Below are 21,828 nucleotides of genomic sequence, written 5' to 3' on the forward strand. Positions count from 1 at the left end.
ATTAGTTGATTGAATAAGAGGATCCAGTCGATCGAAGGAGGAAAAATGATTCCTCTCTGTCTATAAATGACTACAAGAATATAGTAGTCAACTACTTTGAAAGCTTAAGCGACTATTGTTATCTTTAGCAAGTCATGTTTGTGGTATTTTAATCATTACTAAGTTTAATAAGAGAGCTACAATGGTTAGAAAATGACTACTTACTCTCCAGACCTTCATAAATAGAGGTCTCTAGCTTGATTCAAAGTAAGCCAAGCAAAAGTAAAAGAAAACAATCTAAGCTATTATTATACATAGTCTTTAGTTGTTTTTGTAGAGGCCAAGTTAGCACGAGTCTTTATCTTCTTTAAAGAGATTACTGAGCTTTAAAAGTTTTTGGAGGTGAGCAAAACTGGGAAGCCCTAGGGCTTAAACAATCTCACCCATATATTATGAATCTCTTCATTAAACTGAGCATCTCGAGTTACACTCTTGCAATGGAATGGTTTTATGTTGTTGTTGCTATGTAAATTGAAATTGATCCAAGATAAAGGCCCAAGAACTACATTGAATGTGCCCTGATATAAATTGAAGAAAAAGAGAGGGAAATTGTTGGACTCAAGCCCGATAGAGTGTTGGGTGGGGTCCACTACAAACCATTTTGAATAGAGGCAAAGGGTATTAATGCTCTACCACGTTTCTTACCACTAAGCACTCATGAGATGAATTTCAATGAAATATTAAAATAAGGCCCATGGAAATTAAAAGAGGATTTTTTTTTCTCAAGTCTTGTTAGAGAGGTTCTCTCTAATAAATTTAGCGGGACGCCGGGACCCCATTTAAATGGTAATAATATAGAAAGAAGAATTGGATAGCCAAGATATGTGCTGATTATTAGCCTAACTGACCACGCAAGATTTCTTTTTTTGAATGGATTTAATCCCTTGTCACTTTGTCTTCAAGCATGCCAGCCTCATATGATAAGGCTATACAAAGTGTAATCACCCAATTACCGTTCCAAGCCCCAACCTACCTTTAGGTGATGGCAAAATGACAAAATCATCAACTGGGAATCTTCTCAAACTAATATGGTGAGCTTGGATTAAATGGTAATTGAGTTCAATGGTTATTAGGTGACAAAAGGGGGGGGGGGGTTGAATGGCATTTCCTTTACCCATCATAAATATTGATCGCATGGCCTAATTCATGGGGGCCAATTTGATCTTAGTAAGATAGGCCAGTTACGAGACATGATCAAGTAAAGGTGATAAAGAGAATCATGTTGTTAGCTGGAGGAGCTAATTTTCTTTTAATCAGATCTAGTGGGACCCATTTGATGGAAATTAATATGCAGTAAGTAATGCCTAATGGATGACCAGGTAAGAGGAAATTAAGGTTAACCAACAAATCTATTCGAAGATCACTAATGACATTTCCTTTTATAACATGGAATTCAAGATTGAAATGGGGCGGGTTCTTCAAACATAGCCGTTCATTATAAAATGGAATGAGAGAATGATGAAGGGGTCCTTATTTGGGCTTTATTCCTTTTGACAAAGAAGAAGGGATGACGACACCAAAATCAAGGTTGGTAGCCATCAAATTGTTGCAACTAAAGCCTTTTGTGGTTGAAAAAAAAGTCTATCATCACTCAAATTGCTAAAACAATCATCAGTTGTTTCTCAATTGAGATGGTGTTTCTCTCCTCCAACAACTAAATCATTCTATAGTGAATCCTTCTTAGTGGGAAACTTTTCTACCCAAAATCAGCTGTTAATTTTCATTCATGGCTGCAAGTTACGGTGAGCTTGTTTATATGTTCCTCTCTTGAAATATCTCAAAGCAAGTACATTTTACAAGATTGGGTCTTAAAGCCATTGTGCAGGCTCTTTTTTCAAAGCGCAAGTGATCTAAAAAGAAATGGAAGTTTATAAAAATTTTGAATCCTCGTGACAAAAGAACCAGAGGGTGTTCTTTGCTGAAAATGAAGAAAAAAAGCGATTGTTTCCCACTTACATTAAGAAAAAAAGATTAAATTTTCTTTCAATTTGTCTTCATTTTTTGTGCTTCAAATTTATGCACAAAATTCGTGTCGACAGTTGTAATTTGTAACATTATGAGATACCTTGTATCCTGTTATGTTGTGCTATACTTGTAATATCTCTGAGTACAAATGGTGTTCTAGGTTGAACACCATTAAGGGTTTGGTAGAGACCTTGAAGATTTGTCAGGTTATATTTTGCAGGCACTTGTGGAATTCTACTAAGTTTGGGTAGCATTCCTAAGTCTATCCGAGGTTGTAGCAGGCTTGAAAAACCAATGGTTGTAAGGCTTTATTGGTGCTTGAGAATTTTGGCTAGTTTGGTTAGTGAAAATCCTTAAAAGGTGCATGAGATAAAAAACGTAGGTAGGGGTTTTTGCCGAACCTCTATATAAATCTTGTATGTCTCCTTTGTGCTTTCTTTGCTTTATCTTAGAATTCATCCATATCAGATGGGCCTATAAATAAGCCCACTAATATCTTATACTGATCAGGTATAAGGCCTAACAAATACTTTCAATATATCCTTTTGCCATTAATTCCCAACATTATAATCTGGAGCACTTGTTCTCCACTCTGTAAAATCCAATGTCATGTTTTTTACAATGATAAAATCCCGGGAAAAACCAATTCAGCTCCTTAGATGTACATGCATTCCTGTAAAGAGATTCTACCATGGATCCTGTCCTAAGTTCCTAAGGAAACTTGGGATGTAGGTGCTGTATGCCACATGTTTCTGAATTAAACTTGATTGAATGAAATCTTAACCTAGCAACAGGCGTGAAACACCACTCCAGAAACCATTGGTTACCATCACCTTGAGGCTTACCTGATTTCTTAATTTCTTTATTTCCTGTGGGCAACCTGGTTTAAAACTAATTTTGATGAGAAAGACTTGTGAAAACAATCAACAGAGTCCCACCCTAAAATAATCATTTGGCTGAACCTGCATAATTACCATCTACTGATATCAACTGTGAATTGCAAAACTATAGAGTTAATAATTATTTGAAGTTTCAAATAACAGTTCAATATACACTGTCTTTCTTAAACCATGTAATAATGTGCAGTGTCAAGTAACTGCACCTTGATGATTGCATGGTAACCATCCACAACCAACAATAACAATTTAACTTACAGTGCCTTGTATCCTCAATTCCCAACTTCTATAACATCCTGTCTGATGTTACTCTACAGACCCATAGCCATTCCAGTTTATTGACTAAGCAAGGGAGAAATGCAAACCCAACTTAATTATTACCCCTAAGTTTCCAACATCACAAATCAATCCAATCCTTAAACAGCAACATCATGTAAAGAGGGATATTTACAGCAGCAATGACCATAAGCATTTGGAATGCTTGGAATAGTCGTACAGTCACCACCTTTGTCCTTGGCTTGTTTAATCTGGGTGGTAATTTACAGATGGCATCCAGCCTAATATCAGAATTTAAATCTACACTACAAGATGCATCTGTCTCATGAGAGATCTGTTTCTTTGCTGTAGACCTCACTACAGCATTACCCCTGCAACCAAACAGATGCAATTAAATTCCATGTTGCCAATGTAATTTGAAGAAATCTGCATTGTTGTCAAGGAATCTAAGCGGTTCTAGGTGACTGAAATACTTAGTTGCTGTGGTGATGAATTTGACAAAGAGAAAGCTTAAATTTTAGTTTAACTTCCCAGTTTATATACCGGACAAGCATACAAATTGAAAAACAGAAATTTTCTTTAATAACAACGGGTTTTATGTCAAAAAATGTTAAAATCATCACATCCAAAAGACTGGCATTTTATATCTATGAATATCAACATTCAAACAAAAAATTGCAATAAAATAATAATTCAATATAGCAATTGCATGCAGAAAACTATTAACATCTAAATAATGATACATTTAGAGAGAATAATAAAAAAACAGAGCAAAGGAAAAGAAAACAGCTATGAGGTTGATCTGCCCCCTTTTTTTTATTAGTGCCCATTTGGGAGGGCTTTAGCGCAGCAGCTTCTGGTGTTGCAAGGTAGGCCCCACATGGAAAGCCATGAATCCATGTTTGGTGAAAAATCCGGAAAGCCAAAAACAGGCTATATGAGCTGCAAAATCAACTTTCTAGTGAAGCTATTTTAGATAGCTTCTTGAAGAGGCTTAGTCAATACAGCTCAATCAATGCAGTGGGGAGACACTTGATGTACTGTAGTTAGTATTTTCTTCCTTTTATCTTTCAGCCCTTTAAGGGTTCTTTTGTAATTTTTTATATTTATCCTTTAGCCATTTAAGAAAGAAGAGAGAGGAGAGGAGGAGGAAGAAGAACAATGTCGAACTGAGTAGTCCTTAAAGTCCAACCCAATCGACCATTCATTTAGAATTGATAAACAAGTATACAAAGACAGAAATGCCCCTGTCTATGTAGGAGACATACAAAGACTAAATTACCCCTGTTTAGTTAACTCTAACACTCCCCCTTAGGATGGAAGGGAAAACACACCTGGAGTCCTGGTCATGTGATTAGAGGCTCCAGAGTCAATTATCCAGGGTGTGAGGGTTTGGATGCTAGGCAAGCTATACTTGAATGAGAGAGGGCGGCGGTGTTCTAATGTGAAGTGGCATGAAGGAATCTCTCATACTCCTCTCTTGGAATACTCATCACCTCCTTCCCAGAAGTAGTTGTGACTGTAGAAGATATTGGACCAACTGGTTGAGTATCACTGACTTCACTACCACCAACAGCTGCATGATTAGCCCATGTGGATGGTGGGCCATGCAGATCATAGCAGAAGTTAACTGTGTGCCCTTCTCTCCCTCAATGTGTGCACTTCCTAGTTGTGCTCCCCCTTCCTCTGCCACGGCCTCCCCTAGAATCACGACCTCCTCCACTGCTACGACCACCCATAGGGTTATCACGGCCTCCCTTAACTGTATGGCCACCTCCTCTGTGCCCATAAGAACCACCTCGAGAGCTAACAAGTGCTGATCTGTCGGAAGTTATGTTACTCTCTGTGGGGCTAAGAGAAATCCTGCGAAGAGGGGCAAACACTTCTTCTAGAGTAGGGAGAGCAGATCCCCCTAATATCTATGCTCTGTCAGGTTCATGCTTTGCTTTGAGTCCCACCAAGAACCGTGTAACATCTAGTTGTTCCCTTTGTTGCTACTGAATTTTGACGTGCGAAGTTAAGGGATGATAGACATTAAGTTCATTCCGAAGATTTTTCATACTGGCATAATATTCTTCAAGAGTCTGATTTCCCTGTTGCAAACTAAAGTATTCCTAATAAAATTGATAAACCCTTGTAGTGTTGTCTTGTCCAGAATAGAGTTTCTTTGCATGTTCCCATATATCCCTTACTACATCTAAAAACATGAAATTAACACTGATTTTAGGCTCCATATTGTTCCACAACCACGTCATGATCTGAGCATCCTCTTGCTTCTAATCACTAAAACCCGGGGATTCAGCACTCGGTTTCTCCTCCCGCACATGTTTCAATTTCTTCTTCTTAGCCTTTGTGAAAACCTTATTTAGTCCTAGGTTATAGTAGAGAAGAAGGAGAAGAAGAAGAAGAAGAACAAAAGGAGAAGAAGAAGAAGGGTTCGACCAGTAGAGGAAAAATCAGTCCTCTCTCTAGTCGACCCACTTGTATTTATCTCCAACAACATAATTACAAGAAAGACCATATTGTCCCTCATAAGTGATGGGACACATAACTTAAACTAAAATAAAACAAACCTTTCACTCTCAAATAGATAAACCCAAATGACCAAAATACCCCTGTTTTGTGTACTCTAACACTCCCCCTCAAGCTGGAGAGTATATGTCATATAGTCCCAGCTTGTCACAAATATAATCTACTCTGCCCCGAGACAATCCCTTTGAAAAGAGATCTGCCCATTGATTTCCTGAGCTCACATGAGATGTGGTTATCACTCCACTTATCACTTACTCTCTCACAAAGTGACAATCGACCTCAATATGCTTGGTTCTCTCATGGAAGACTGGGTTGGAAGAGATGCGAACAGCAACTTGTTATCACAGTATAGTCTCATGGGTTTGTCAACCGAGAACCCCATCTCTGGTAGCAAGTTCTTCAACCATACTAGTTCACATGTGGTATGAGCCATAGCTCTGTACTCAGCTTCTGCACTACTCCTTGCCACCACTGTTTGTTTCTTGCTCTTCCAAGTTACAAGATTGCCACCAAGGAAAGTACAATACCCTATACTTGATCTCCTGTCTGATATAGAACCAGCCCAACCAGCATCTGTATACCCTACTATTTCAAGAGTCCCTCCACTTTGGTATAGTAAACCACGACCTGGAGCACCCTTCAGGTACCTAACAATCCTTAGAACTGCTTCCCAATGAGGAATCCAAGGATATTGCATAAACTGACTCACCATACTCACAACAAATGATATATCTGGCTGGGTAATAGTCAAATAATTCAACTTTCCCACCAACCTCCTGTATCTTCCAGGATCATCAAGCTCTTCACCTGCATCAACACCCAACCTGACATTAAGTTCCACAGGAGTCTCTGTAGGTTTAGCACCTAACAGTCCTGTTTCTTCAAGTAGGTCAAGAACATATTTTCTTTGACATAAGTTAATTCCATGCCTTGACCTTGCAACTTCTATTCCCAAGAAGTACTTCAGGTTACCCAAATCTTTCATATTGAAGTGGTCCTGTAAGAATTTCTTCAACCTGTCAATCCCATTACTGTCACTCCCAGTTATGACAATATCATCCACATACACCACTAGCAAGATTTTCCCATCTTTTGAGTCATGGCTGAACACAGAATGGTCTACTTGACACTGTTTCATCCCAAAGTCTTTCACTACTTCACTGAACCTGCCAAACCATGCGCGTGGAGATTGTTTCAGTCCATAAATTGCCTTTTTGAGTCTACAAACCTTACCATCCTCCCCCTGAGCAACAAACCTTGGCGGTTGCTCCATATACACTTCCTCAATGAGATCACCATGTAGGAAAGCATTTTTGATGTCAAGTTGCACAAAAGGCCAATCATACATAGCAACTAATGAAATCAACACCAGAGCTGAACCAATTTTAGCCACAGGAGAAAATGTCTCCATATAGTCCACACCATACAACTGAGAATAGCCCTTGGCCACTAACTTGGCCTTCAATCACTCCACATTGCCATCTAGAAGATACTTCACTGTGTAGACTCACTTCCACCCAACAACATGCTTACCAGGAGGAAGAGCAGTGAGCTCCCACATGTAATTGTGTTGTAGAGTAGAGAGTTCTTCTTCCATGGCTTGCTGCTACCCTGGGGAGGTAAGGGCTTCCTAGACAGTCTTGGGAATGGAAATAGATGATAGCAATGATATAAAGTTGCAATGAGAAGCAGAAAGGTGAGCAGTTGAAACATAGTGTGAAATAGGATGAGAAGTACAAGTGCGTTTACCTTTCTGTAGGGCAATAGGAAGATCAAGGTCCAAGGGAGGAGAAGCAATGACAGGATCTGTTGACGAGGGCTGAATTGGAGGAGGGGCTGGTGCTTTTCTGTGAGTATACACTCGTCTGATTGGTGGCCTATCAATAGTAACTGGCATGGGAGGTGAATCTACAACTGGAATGGGAACCACGGGAAGGGGATCCGCAACAGGGACGAGAAGAGGAACTACGGGGGAAGGAGAAGAAACCACAGTATCCGAGAAAAAAGGAACCAATTCAAAGAAGGTGACATCGGAGCACACAAATGACTTATGGAAGTTAGGGTTATAGCACTTATACCCTTTTTGAGTCATTGAGTAGCCAAGGAAGATACACTTAGTAGCTCGTGCATCTAACTTGTCTAAACCAGGCCCTAAGTTTTTAACAAAACAAACACATCCAAAGATTCTTGGGGTGAGAGGAAACGGAGACAAGGTGGGAAACAACACCGAGAAGGGGGATTGACTTCCAAGGATGGACATGGGCATCCGATTGATGAGAAAATAGGATGTGAGGACAACACCATTCCAAAAATGCTTTGGTACATTCATATTAAGCATCAAAGACCGAGCAGTTTCCAGGAGATGTCGATTTTTCCGTTCAGCTACACTGTTCTGTTGTGGGGTGTAGGCACAAGAAGTTTGATGAATTATCCCATGGTGCTCTAAGTATTGCTGAAATGGTATTGAGGTGTACTCTTTGGCATTATCGGAGCGAAGAATTTTAATATGAACACCAAATTGTGTATGTATTTCAGCATAAAATTTTTGAAAAATAGAGAACAATTCACTGCAATCTTTCATAAGATAAATCCATGTCATCTTTGAAAAGTCATCAACAAAAATTACAAAATACTTATATCCATTGCATGACATCATTTTGATCGGACCCCAAGCATCAAAATGAACTAAAGAAAAAAGAATCAAGACACGACTATCAACTCTTGACTAAAAGAGACTCTATGATGTTTCCCAAGCTGACATGATTCACAATCCAAAGATGAAAGATGACCCAAGGAAGGAACCCACAACTTCAGAGCCTTGAGAGAAGGATGACCAAGTCTGCAGTGCCATTGAAGAGTAGTAAGAGACGACTGAAAAGCTACTAGAGGGCCACCACCATCAAGGTAATACAATCCACCTGCCTCATGCCCTCCACCAATCTTCATCCCCGTCTTGAGATCCCGAAACACACAAGAAGAGGGATAAAAGGTTATGGAACAATTAAGTGACTTGGTTAATTTACTAATAGACATAAGGTTAAAGGGGAACTTGGGGACATATAAAACAGATGATAAAGACAAGGAGGAGAGATCAACATCACCAACACCACAGATGGGAGATGTAGAACCATTAGCAAGAGTAACTGTTTGAGATGTGGAGGACCGAGAAAGAGAATAAAATACATTAGGAGTCCCAGACATATGGTCCGAGGCTCCGGAATCAATGATCCAGCGTGAAGGTTACCTGAATGGGAAGGGTAGCTGTGTTCTGCTGAGAAAATGTCTGAAGGAATTGCTCATATACTGCATGGGGTACACTCACCATCTCCTTCCCAGAAACACCAGTAGATGTGGAGGGGATCGGGTCAGTTTGCTGACTTTTAGTAGCTGTACCACTACCCTTAGTCACAGCATGGTTATCCCAAGTGTTGGGTGGACCCTGTAAATCATAGTAGAAATTAACTGTGTGCCCCTCTAATCCACAGTATGTACACTTCCTAGGGGCATTACTTCTTCCTTTACCACGACCTCCCCTTGAGTCCCGACCTCCACTCCGGCCACCAGCACGACTAAACATGGGACCACCACAACTACCTGGAAGTCCACGACCACCACCACCACCTCTATTTCCACGGTCTCCCCCTCTAGTCACCACAAAACCAGATCTGTATGAGAGAGAAGAATGCTCTATAGACTCAATAGATGTCCTCCTAAGATGGGCAAAAACTTCTTCAAGTGAGGGAAGAGCAGACTCCCCCAGTATTTGTGCTTGGACAAACTCATATTCAGCCTTCAAACCCACCAGAAACCTTGTAACATCAAGTTGCTCACGCTGTTGTTGCTGAATCTGAACATCCTGTGTCAGAGGATGATACACATTGAACTCATTTCGGATATTCCTCAGACTTGCATAGTATTCCTCCAAGCTTTGTCTGCCTTTTCTTCAGATTAAAGTACTCTTGGTATAACTGATACACCCTATTTGTATTGTCTTGCCCGGAATACAGTTTCTTAGCATGATCCCAGATTTCTTTAGCTGTATCTAGGAACATAAAGTTCATGCTAATTTTTGGTTCCATGCTATTCCACAACCACGTCATTATTTGTGCATCTTCCTGTTCCCAGTCACTAAACCCTAGAGAATCAGAGGAGGGTTTCTCCTCTCTCACATGTTTTACTTTTTTCTTGGCCTTTAAAAACACCTCCACAGATTTTTCCCACGGCACATAATTCTCACCATTCAACTTAATAGATGTCATTTGAACATTTAGGTAATCTGGAGAAATCATAATGCCTGTTTTATTGTCATTCCCATCTACAATCGATGCCATCTTAACTAATTCACCTTACCTCACAAAGAAATCACTGCTATATGTAGAGTATTCACCTTCAAATATTCAGCACAACCTCACACACTTCCACAAAAATTGTCACTTTCAGCACCACCAACTTGTTCAAATACACATTACACATCAAATACAAAAGCTGAAATCACTCAGTCATTAATTCAAACACCTCTACTGCATACTGTAGAACCACTCACACACCAAATACAAGGGCTGAAATCACTTAGCCATTAAACCAAACACTTACATTGCACTCTGCAGAACCAACTTGTACTCAGCTGAACACTGTTCACCCGAACTTGCTCTCTTCATACCATCAAATAGAGAGCTTCCTACCAATCACCACAAACAGCCACTGCACCACAAACCGGAGGCATGAAGGCCTCCTACAGAGAAAAACGAGCACTCCTTTTCAACCTTTCCCTTAATCTCCCAATGGTTCTTGAGAAATCTGCAAAACCCTAGAGAGGAGGGCGATAAAAAAAAACTGGATAAACTAGAATAAAAGAGCAAGACGAGCAGATCTGAACTTGTTACATGCGCTCTGATACCATGTGAAAACCTTATTTAGTCTTAGGTTAAAGTAGAGAAGAAGGAGAAGAAGAAGAAGAAAAGGAGAAGAAGGGTTCGGCCAGTAGAGGAAAAATCAGTCATCTCTCTAGTCGACCACTTGTATTTATCTCCAATAACATAGTTACAAGAAAGACCATATTGTCCCTCATAAGTGATGGGACACATAACTTAAACTTAAATAAAACAGACCTTTCACTCTCAAAAAGATAAACCCAAATGACCAAAATACCCCTGTTTTGTGTACTCTAACAGCCTTGAAAAACACTTCCATCAACTTGGCCAATGGAACATAGTTTTCACCATTGAGTTTGATGGATGTCATCTGGACACTCAAAAAATCAAAGGTGATCATCACACTCAATTTCTGGTCACCACTCGAATCACCCACCAACGCTATTTCAATCTGCGAAACTGGTTCTGCCCGTCACACACACAAGAAGAAGAGGTTCCAACCACTGCACTACTGTTCTTCAACTACCACACCAACACATTAATAGTCACATGAGTTTGCCCTAACATATATTCGGCCGCTTTGAACACTACTGTACTGTGAACAGGCAGAAAAAAAAAACACAGAAAATCCCTCTTGAAACTGCTCATTCGAGGGTTCAGACCACCACTACTGCACCTACTCAACCACCACAGCTGTCACACATGGTGACAGCAGTCCACACGAAAAAAAACTCTTTTTCTGTTCACTCGAACTGTTGCACTTGTCCACTGTCACCGGAGGTCAACCCACCGAAACCCTAGAAGCTGCAGCAGAAACCTGGGTTTGTCGCAGTCTTCTAACCCAGATTTTGCAAACCTGAAAAAAAACAAAAGAAAGGAGATGGAAGGGAGAACGAAGAAGGCTGCAATCGACCTTTATCAGTGGCACTCTGATACCATGTTTGTTTTCAGCCGAACCAAGAAGAAAGAAGAGAGAGAGGAGAGAAGGAGGGGGAGGAAGAAGAACAGTGCTGAACTGAGTAGTCCTTAAAGTCCAACCCAGTCGACCATTCATTTAGAATTGATAAACAAATATACAAAGACAGAAATGCCCCTGTCTATGTAGGAGACATACAAAGACTAAATTACCCCTGTTTAGTCGACTCTAACAATATATATATATATATATATATATATATATATATATATATTTGACTCATTGGGGTGGGGGTCGATTATCACATTAGACATCCCTGAAACCTTTGGTGTTCTCTCCATGGTTCAAAGTATCAATGCACCCCTATGTATTGGCAGAGGCGTATCGGTACTAAAAACCATTCACTTCTATTTTTTAATTTTTTTTTCAAAAATTGTTTTATGGGTGTATATATATATATATATATATTTGACTCATTGGGGTGGGGGTCGATTATCACATTAGACATCCCTGAAACCTTTGGTGTTCTCTCCATGGTTCAAAGTATCAATGCACCCCTATGTATTGGCAGAGGCGTATCGGTACTAAAAACCATCCACTTCTATTTTTTAATTTTTTTTTCAAAAATTGTTTTCTGGGTGTATATATATATATATATATATATATATATATATATATTTGACACATTGGGGTGGGGGTCGATTATCACATTAGACATCCCTGAAACCTTTGGTGTTCTCTCCATGGTTCAAAGTATCAATGCACCCCTATGTATTGGCAGAGGCGTATCGGTACTAAAAACCATCCACTTCTATTTTTTAATTTTTTTTTTCAAAAATTGTTTTCTGGGTGTATATATATATTAACCAAAGGAGGGTTTTAGGACCCAAAAGATGCGAAACAATACACTCGATACGGGGCGTATCGTATCAAAATTTTGATCCTTGGTTCTCTCATGAATTGGAAGATTGACATGGTATTAGAGCAGGCCATGTCTACTAGCTGCTGATTCAATTTGCTTCTTGGATGATTAGAGGATTGTTTGAGAAGTATTTTGATTACTATCAAACTCTGTTTGAAGATTATTTGAAGGCTGTTTTGATCAGCTGAAGCTGATAGTTTTATTTTATTTTATTTTTCTGGAAAAGACGCCCAACAAGTCAGTTTTTTCTTGTTTTCTCTAAATTGGTTGATTCAATCAGCCTAAGACTCTATAGTTGGTAGTTTGGTTGGTTGCTATCATAAGCCAAGGGAACCCTTTTTCAATTTCTGTAGGTTTTCAGATATATTTGCTTTTCAATATTAGCAATGCCATCATACTTACATCTGGTGCATTAGCGGGATTCATAGGAGTCTCACTAGAATTACTTGGGTAGGTGCTTGAACTAGGAGGATCAAGGGGAGAAGATGGAATATCAGAGGGAAGAATAACCACAAAAGGAGTCTTCTACTCATCTAGTCTCCCCTGAAGAGGATTTTAGGGAGGTGAAAAAAAATGCTTGTGACTCAAAAAAGGTAACATCTTTGGTGACAAATTTTCTTCTAGAGATAGGATCATAACACTTGTACCCTTTTTGCAAAGGTGAATACCCAAGACACAATGAAGAGCTTTAGTATCTAACTCTGTGTAGAATCCTTGACATGAATAAAAAAAAGTCAACCAAAGACTCTAGAGGGGAACTTATCTTGGTTAGGACACATGATAGAGAAAGGAGTTTTCATTCACAACAGCTAGGATGGCACCTTGTAGAGAGATTGGGAAAATGGGCCATAGTTTTTCTTTTATTTAAGTAGCTTTATTTCTGCTGTGGTGGGCTTTCTTTATGGGCCTAATTCTTATTTCTTGCTTATGTTTTAAGTCAGCCACCCAACTAAGGGCACTCTTGTATCTTTACATGTATTTTATTTCAGCATATATAGATTAAATCAGAGAGACAAAGAGGAGAGATTGACTAGTGGCTTAGTCAATGGGTCTGCTACATTTTCCGCTGATGCTACCTTCTGAATCAGGACGTCCCCTCGTCCAACTATCTCCCGCAGTACATGGTACTTCCTCTCGATGTGCTTCGACTTCGAGTGGGCTCGTGGCTCCTTAGCCTGAGCAATGGCTCCAGTGTTGTCACACAACAATGGAATGGGTGATGTGCTGGATGGAACTACTCATAATTCCTGAATGAACTTCATCCAAACAGCTTCTTTGGCAGCTTCACTTGCGGCAATGTATTTGGCTTCGGTTGTGGAATCCACCGTGAACCCCTATTTGCTGCTTTTCCAGCAAATAGCACACGATCCTATCGTGAAGATATAAAAAGATGTAGACTTTCTATCATCTGAATCTGACTGGAAATCAGCATTAGTATACCCTTAGATCTATAGTGAACTACCATCGAATACCAGACAAAACTCTTTTGTCCTTCAAGGTATTTTAGTATGTTTTTCACAGTGGTCCAATGCTCCTGCCCTGGGTTAGATTGGTATATGTTTACCACACTCATTGCCTGAGAGATGTCAGGACGAGTGCACAGCATGGCATACATGATGCTCCCTATGGCTGAGGAATAGGGAACCTCTTTCATGCCCTCAATCTCTTCGGGAGTCTTGGGAGACATACCCTTGGAGAGAGTGACTCCAATTCGATCTATCTCTATAGAGTCGAAGATCCAACAATTCTTTCCTTCCATATTTGCAGCAGTCTCTAGTCTCCTCTCTCAGCAATTCTCCCATCACAAAATCTAAATCTGGTAGTGTACCCCTACTCAGAATATTGGACATATTTAGGTCTCAATCTCATGAGGAAATCGTTCACCTTCCTCTTCTCAAAGTGCTTCTGTATATACTTAACTCATTGCTAAATTAGATGGCTCAATGTGAACTAATTCATATTCTGCCCACAAGTGAAGAAAACCTGTATAATATTCTGGTATCTTTTTATCTCCCCGGCAATAGGTAAATATTTCAGACTCAATTTAATACTGTCTTGACATATTAGACTGATGATAAGCCTTCTTTACATAAAAATACATTTCATAGGCTGTTTGCATTCTCCTCATAGGAATAGCAATGTGAGAAACAATAGAGCTAAGAACCCAAGAGACAATTTTTACATTGTCAAGTTTCCATTGTGTAAATGCCTTAGTGTCTGATTCATCAAGTTTATTAACAGCCTTATTTAAGTATCCTTCAAGCTCTTTTCCTTCAACGGAGAAGTCAAAATGGAACTTCCACATACTGTAGTTAGTTCCATCAAACTTCATCGAAATAATGTCCACCTTTTCAGCCATTTTAATCAAGAAATATAATCTCAAAAGTGAAGTAACAGCCCTGATAACTAGTTTCCAAGTTTGTTAATCACTACACTTGATCCAGAGATTTGCAACTGCTGAAATCAATATCCCAACAATCAATCAAGAGGATCTTTCAGAAGAGACACCCTTGACAGCAAGGCAGAAGCAATCCACAGATATGTATAGTCATTCACCTCAGTTATACAATCCACAGCAATTTGCCATACTATGGAGGAATCAAAATCCTTCAAAGAGAAAGCCAAAACAGATCCAACCTGATAGGTCTAAGTGGTAACAGTCCAAACCAGCAGTGCTCCAAGGCTGTCAAACTGAAGAGAAAGGAAATACTCTCTAGAACTGATAACGAAATGCAACTGAGTAGTTTAGGGAGTGAATAGTGAGAGTACCCTTGGGCAACACCAAATCTAGGGTCCCAAGAAAAAATAAGATAGCTAATTGAGCAGAAATGTCCAATTCACCAACCTGATGTGCAGATTTCCAGAAACTGCATTGAGTAGGTAAACCAGGTTTGGGTGACACACCAGTTACAGTTTCCCTTGGAACATATGTTTTCCCAAAGAGTTCTATGAAGATCTCCCTTGCTGAAATTGCAGACAGAGTAACCAGGATTAGGGTTGACTGAAACAACCCTAGCTTTAGTCGATGAGTCAAAAAACAAGTAATATTTGAGAGGTATATGAGTGGACACGGAGCAGACACAGTCTGTGGAGCAACCTGCTCTAGTACCATATGTGTATTTACAAAAAGGCCCTTGTGGGGAAAAGAAGAAAAGAAGAGAAAATAAGAGAGAAAGAAATAACATGATAATGTACAACAAGGACTATAGTAATAAGGTACAATATCAGGATTCTTCACAGTGAATACTGCAAGAAAACCAAACATACTAAGGGCACCTATTGGAAGCTGCATCCAGAGCTCATGCCTACCAGATTCAAGAATGGAAATGGTGGTAAAATGAATGAGTGGAAAGGGTAACGTAGCCACTTCCTCACAAGGTGAACAAAGGCCGAGTCTAAGTCAATGGTGGAGCAACTTGCATCCACCAGGGCTGAGTATGAGAAATATGGCTGAATTATCCGTCACTTGGAGTCTACAACTACACCACCTACTCCTTCAGAGATTTTTACCTCCTCTGCTTATACACACTTAGGTACTCGTGCCACTGCAAACCATTTTAAGTAATAGTAAAATCCCTTGGATAATTGACTCTAGTGCCTCTAACCATATGGCCAGTGTTTCACACTTATTCTCCTCCTACCAACTCCTTTCAGGTTGAGACAAAATATCCCTTGTTGATGACTTTCTTGCTCTTATCATAGGCAAGGGAGACACCAAGACCTCACATGCCCTAACCTTATCATTTGTCCTTCATGTGTCTAAGCTTAATACCAATTGTTTTTAGTTAGTCATTTAACTAAATCCTTGAATTGTAGTGTAACATTTTTCCCTTCATATTTGTGTTTTTTAGGACATGAAATCTCAAAAAGTGATTGGGAGTGGCCATGAGGCAAATGGGATATATCTGTTAGACATGCTTGAGTAGAGCTAAGTACAACTTCAGAGAACTGCCTTTGTTTTAGAGTCAACTAGTCGCATTAAGTTATGTCATTCCCATTTGGGTCATTTGTCCTTTTTTCAGTGAGAATGTTGTTTCTAGCATTATTTAAAGGAATGAGTCTATCAAGTTTTCATTGCGAGTCTTGTGAGTTCTTGAAACATTGTAAGAACACTTATCTTGCAAGTAATAAAAGATCTATTCCTTTTAATATTGTTCACTTTGATGTGTGGGGGCCTTATCGTTTACCTTGTATGGGTGGCTATAAATATTTCATCCTATTTATTGATGATTTTTTATGATATACCTAGATCTATCTTTATGTGCTCTCGTTCTAATGTGCCTAAAGTTCAACAATAGTTCCATGAATATATACTCACCCAGCTTGATACCTAGATCAAAATATTCCGATTAGACAATGCTAAGGAATATTTTGAGAAGGATCTTACCTCTTATTTTGAAAAATTTGGAGTTGTTCTTCAGAATTCTTGTGCTTGTATTTTACAACAAAATGCAGTAGCGGAGAGGAAAATTAGACACATTGTGGAAGTTGCAAGAAGTATTTTTTTGCTACCTATATTCCTGTGAAATTTTGTGGCAATGCAGTTTTAACAACTGCCTACCTTATTAACTCTATGCCTTCTCGAGTCTTGGGGTTTAAGTCTCCTTTTAGTGTCCTCTTCCCTCGGATTGGTGTCTTCTCCATTCCTTTGCGTGTCTTTGGTTGCACTTGCTATATACACATTCCCATTTTCAAGAGACATAAGTTTGAACCAAAGTGATGTAGGACTAGCTTAGTTCTAGTCCTTAGAGAATGTTGAATGGTCTTCTTGATTAGAGTTTTATGGCAATCAATGGCTATAATGGCTTATTAAAGGAATAGAGAGAAAATAGGGAGAGAAAGAAGAGAGAAAATACCTAGAATCACAAACAGGGTGCCTAGAATCACTCTAGGGCATGGGAATCACTCACCATAGCCCAGCATAAGTAGAAGAAAACTCAATATGATTCATTGTCTTTGTGTAAAATGTCATACATATTTATAGACTCTAAACTCCTAATAATCCTAGGAGTCAAACTGTTAGACTCATAATAGTCTTAGGAGTCGAACTGTTAGAATCAATAATCCTAATCCTACTTATGCAATCACTTTGAAATTTTAAACATAAACAAACTATAAGTACACAATTTAAGCCCTATCATTGGACCCCATAGAAAATTGCAAAAATGACAAAAATACCCCTACTGTCCAAAAACATAGAAATACATAAAATGTCATAAAAAACCAATTTTGACTCTTCAGCTCCTACAACCCCTGGTTGAAAAAAACTCGTGCTTGATTTTTGAAGAACTTGAGGATGAAAAGTTGATATGCCCCAATTACAAAGGGAGTAGGACATCCCACAGCTACATGCTTGGAATGTAGAGTAGAGGCCACACACAAAACTAGAAAAGGATCTTGAAAGAACTGTATTTCTGAAACACTGCCTTCTCTAACCATCTTTGTTAAATCATCGATAATATTAGTTTTTTGAACATTTAATTCATCAACTAACCATTGTGATGAATCTTCACCTCACTTATCCAAACTCTTAACTGCAACATTTGGAACCTTTCCTTCGACCTATAGCTTAGGAATCACCATCTCTATGTGTTTTTCTATCCTTGGTTCTTCAACAAACTCTAGGACTCCTTCCATTGTTGATGTTGGTGGAACTTGTGCTATGCCAGGTTGTAATTCTTGAATTAGTTCTAGTTGAACTTGAAAGGTAAAGTCACTTTCTTATTAGGATCTACTACAGTCAACAGATTTGTATCTTGTACCTGAATTTCTTTAACTTGCTCCTCTTCTATTTCTTCTTCATCATTAACCTCAGGCTGATAATGGGTGATGGAAACTACAGCAACCATTGTTTTTTTTTCTTGGCTTGCACCCTCTTGATTTTTAATATTTACAATTTCTATAGCTTGAAATTCTTCACTAACTTCATCCTCAACTTCAACTACAGGATAGGCATCAACATGCAAGGAACCATCTACTTTCTTTTCAACTTTGTACCTGCTTCCCCTTGACTTCAAGTTCTTTGTTGTAATCTGCTGCTTGCTCGAAATTAGTCAACTCCATATATAGATCATCATGGAATTCTAGTGGGATGTACTTTTCTTGCAAACACCTCTTCATCTCTGCCCATGTACTAATAATTGGATCATCGCCTCTCTATTTTCTAGTTGTTGCTCAAGAGTTCTCCACCATACTTTAGCATGACCCATCAGCTTCATGCATGCAAATCTAATCCTTTGTTTGTCAAGCATATCATGCCAATCAAAGTGTTCTTCTAGTTCAGCAACCCAATCAAAGAATGCTTGCAGATCATTATCTCCTTTGAAATCTGGTATTTCCCTTTCTCTTCTAACATGTTTGAAAACCTTGCTCCCACAGCCAACATTATTAGATTTGTTTTCTTCCACCATCTTCTCAAATAAGTCAACCGAAGGCCCTTCATATGGTTCAGAAACCCAATCATCATTGATTCTAGACCTTTAAGATTGTCTAGAAGATACCCTAGGCCTATAGAATCGGCCACTTTGTGAGAAAATTGTGAATAAACCATTAACTCTGATACCAACTGATGTAGGACCAGCTCAATTCTAGTCCTTAGAGAATGTTGAATGACCTTCTTGATTAGAGTTTTATGGCTGTCAATGGATGTAATGGCTTCTTAAAGGAATAAGAGAGAAAATAGGGAGAGAAAGAAGAGAGAAAATACCTTGAATCACTTACAGGGTGCCTAGAATCACTCTAGGGCATGGGAATCACTCACCATAGCTAGCATAAAGTAAAGACAACTCAATATGATTCATTGCCTTTGTGTAAAACGTCCATACATATTTATAGACTCTAAACTCATAATAATCCTAGGAGTCAAACTGTTAGACTCATAATAGTCTTAGGAGTCGAACTGTTAGAATCAATAATCCTAATAGGACTCAAACTAAGCTGTTATATCCTATTTCAATTCAAAGAAGACTTAATAATTCTAATCCTACTTATGCAATGACTCTGAAATTTTAAACATAAACAAACTATAACTAGACAATTTAAGCCCTATCATTGGACCCCACAAAAAAATCACAAAAATGACAAAAATACCCCTATTATCCAAAAATACAGAAATACATAATGATTGACCTCTCTATCAATTTGATGTTAAGAGTACATTCTTGAATTGTGACCTCACTAAAGAAGTTTATATGTCTCTTCTCCCTGGTATGTATGGTAAGGAGATGCAAGGCAAGGTAATGCAAACTAAAGAAGCCACTTTATGGCTTAAAGCAATCTCCATGTGCTTGGTTTGACAGGTTTAGGGCTGCTCTTGTTTAGTTCGTAAAAACTTAAACTCAATCAGATCATACCCTCTTTGTTAAGAGGAGAAATACTTAGGTCACATTTCTTATTGTCTATATGGATGATATTGCTGTTACTGGCAGTGATACATAGGAAGTTAATGCTCTCAAGGAGTTCCTTAATTCTGAATTTGAGATCAAAGACTTAGGGGGGTTAAGATATTTCTTGGGCATTGAAGTTGCTACATCTAAAGAAGGTATCTTCATTTCCCAATGAAAGTATGTGCTGGACCTTCTCACTAAGACTGGGAAGCTTAGTGCTAAACCTGCCTCCACCCCTATTGATGTGAATCATAAGTATTTAGCTGATGATGGTGATTAGATAGGGGAGTGTTTCAGAGATTGTTGTGGAGACTTCTTTACCTTTGTATAACACATTCAAACATTTCATATGCTATAAGTGTAATTAGCCAATTCATGCATCCCCCAGAGACACACATATGGCTTCTATAGATAGGACGCTATGTTATCTTAAGGACACTCCTGGGAAGGGCATACTATTTGCCAAACATGGCCATATGAAGTTAGAGGCCATTACAGATTCTGATTAGAAAGGTAATATAGATGACAGATCCACATTGGGTTATTGTACTATGGTAGCTGGAAATATTGTTTCCTAGAAAAGTAAAAAGCAGTCAATGGTAGATAGATCTTCCGCTGAGGCAGACTATAGGGCTATGGCCCATGGGGTTTTAGAGTTGCTATGGCTTAGATCTCTCCTAGATGAGATGGGTATCTCTTTTGATAAGCTCTTGATGTTATATTGTAATAATCAGGCTACTATTAAGATTGCTCATAATTCGATTCAGCATGACAGAACTAAGCACATTGAGGTAGACAGACACTATATGTGGGAGAGAGTGGTCACAGTGGAAGTGTGTTTTCCTTTCATTGCTTTAGAAGAACTAGCAGATTTTTTTTTTTTTTTGACTAAGGGAGTTCTCAAGACAAAGCTACAACATTATGTATGCAAGTTGGGCATGATTGGCATCTATGCATACTTGAGGGGGAGTGTAGAGAGATTGGGCCAAATGGGCCTTAGTTTTTATTTTATTTAAGTAGCTTTATTTCTGCTGTTATATCTACCATATTCTTTATGGGCCTAATTCTTATCGCCCAACCAAGGGCACTCTTCCTGTTAAAGCAGAAGAAATACTGTGGAGGGCTGCTACCACTCACATCTGAACTGAAAAGCATCACTGGCTGCACTGAAAAACTTGTAATAGTACTGCAGCTGAAGCACCAAGAACCTTGTAACAATACTTGGTTCTCCACCTATGAGCTGAAACTAAAACTCCCCTATGCAGTCTCCTGCTAGTAGTCGAATGACTACTCACTTCATACAGTCTACTTAGGGCATAATATATATATATATATATATATATATATAAAATACAATACATAAATTTGAATCATTCTTTCTCGAGCCATATGAGGGTTGTTTTAGTGGTTCGAACCAGTCCTGTTCTGAGAGAAAGAAAGAGAGAGAGAGAGAAAAAGCTGTCGAATTAGTGAGATAAACCCTACTAGTTGGCCATAATCTGTATTATAATGTAATTAGAGTACAATGTCAAAACTGCCCCTACTTAAGTATGGGACAAGTGAACTACAAAAGTCAAAACAGAATTGCCACATCATCATAACTTAAACCATAATGAGAAAACTAATCTACCCTTACTCGACCAACTCTAACAAGGGTAAACCTCCTTTACGTTTTTAGGGGGAGCATTGTTCATCTACGTCCATCCCAATGAGCCATCTATCAAATTGTTGCAATTGATGTTCGATCCCAAAGAGAAGGAAGAGATCTTTGGAAAGTGGGTTTTTATGATCTGAGAAGCTTCAGTTTATCTATCTAGAAGCTTCTCTTGGTCCCTATTCCCAAAGAGACACCCTAGAGCTGGTTTTCAAGGGTGGGTGATCAGAACTAGGGTGATTATGATTTATGACTAGTGCAAATAAATAACGAGATCAGAACTAGGGTAGGAAATCTTTGGAAAGTGGGTTTTTATGATGTGACAAACTTCAGTTTATCTATCTAGAAGTTTCTCTTGGTCCCTATTCCCAA

At 38.9% G+C, this 21,828-nt stretch overlaps 1 protein-coding gene across 1 annotated transcript in view; it reads right to left on the reverse strand.

Moving 5' to 3' along the window:
* Positions 1-3,001: 3,001 nt before the first annotated feature.
* Positions 3,002-21,828, reverse strand: part of LOC104612621 (Calcineurin-like metallo-phosphoesterase superfamily protein) — a 161,715-nt gene continuing 142,888 nt past the window's right edge. Inside the window, exon 13 of the mRNA XM_010280107.3 lies at positions 3,002-3,547. Within this exon, the coding sequence (XP_010278409.1) occupies positions 3,298-3,547 (250 nt within the window). The 3' untranslated portion in view covers positions 3,002-3,297. The remainder of the gene's footprint in view (positions 3,548-21,828) is intronic.

Source organism: Nelumbo nucifera, chromosome 8 (assembly GCF_055504915.1).
Source record: "Nelumbo nucifera cultivar China Antique chromosome 8, China Antique-T2T, whole genome shotgun sequence".
Classification (NCBI taxonomy): domain Eukaryota; kingdom Viridiplantae; phylum Streptophyta; class Magnoliopsida; order Proteales; family Nelumbonaceae; genus Nelumbo; species Nelumbo nucifera.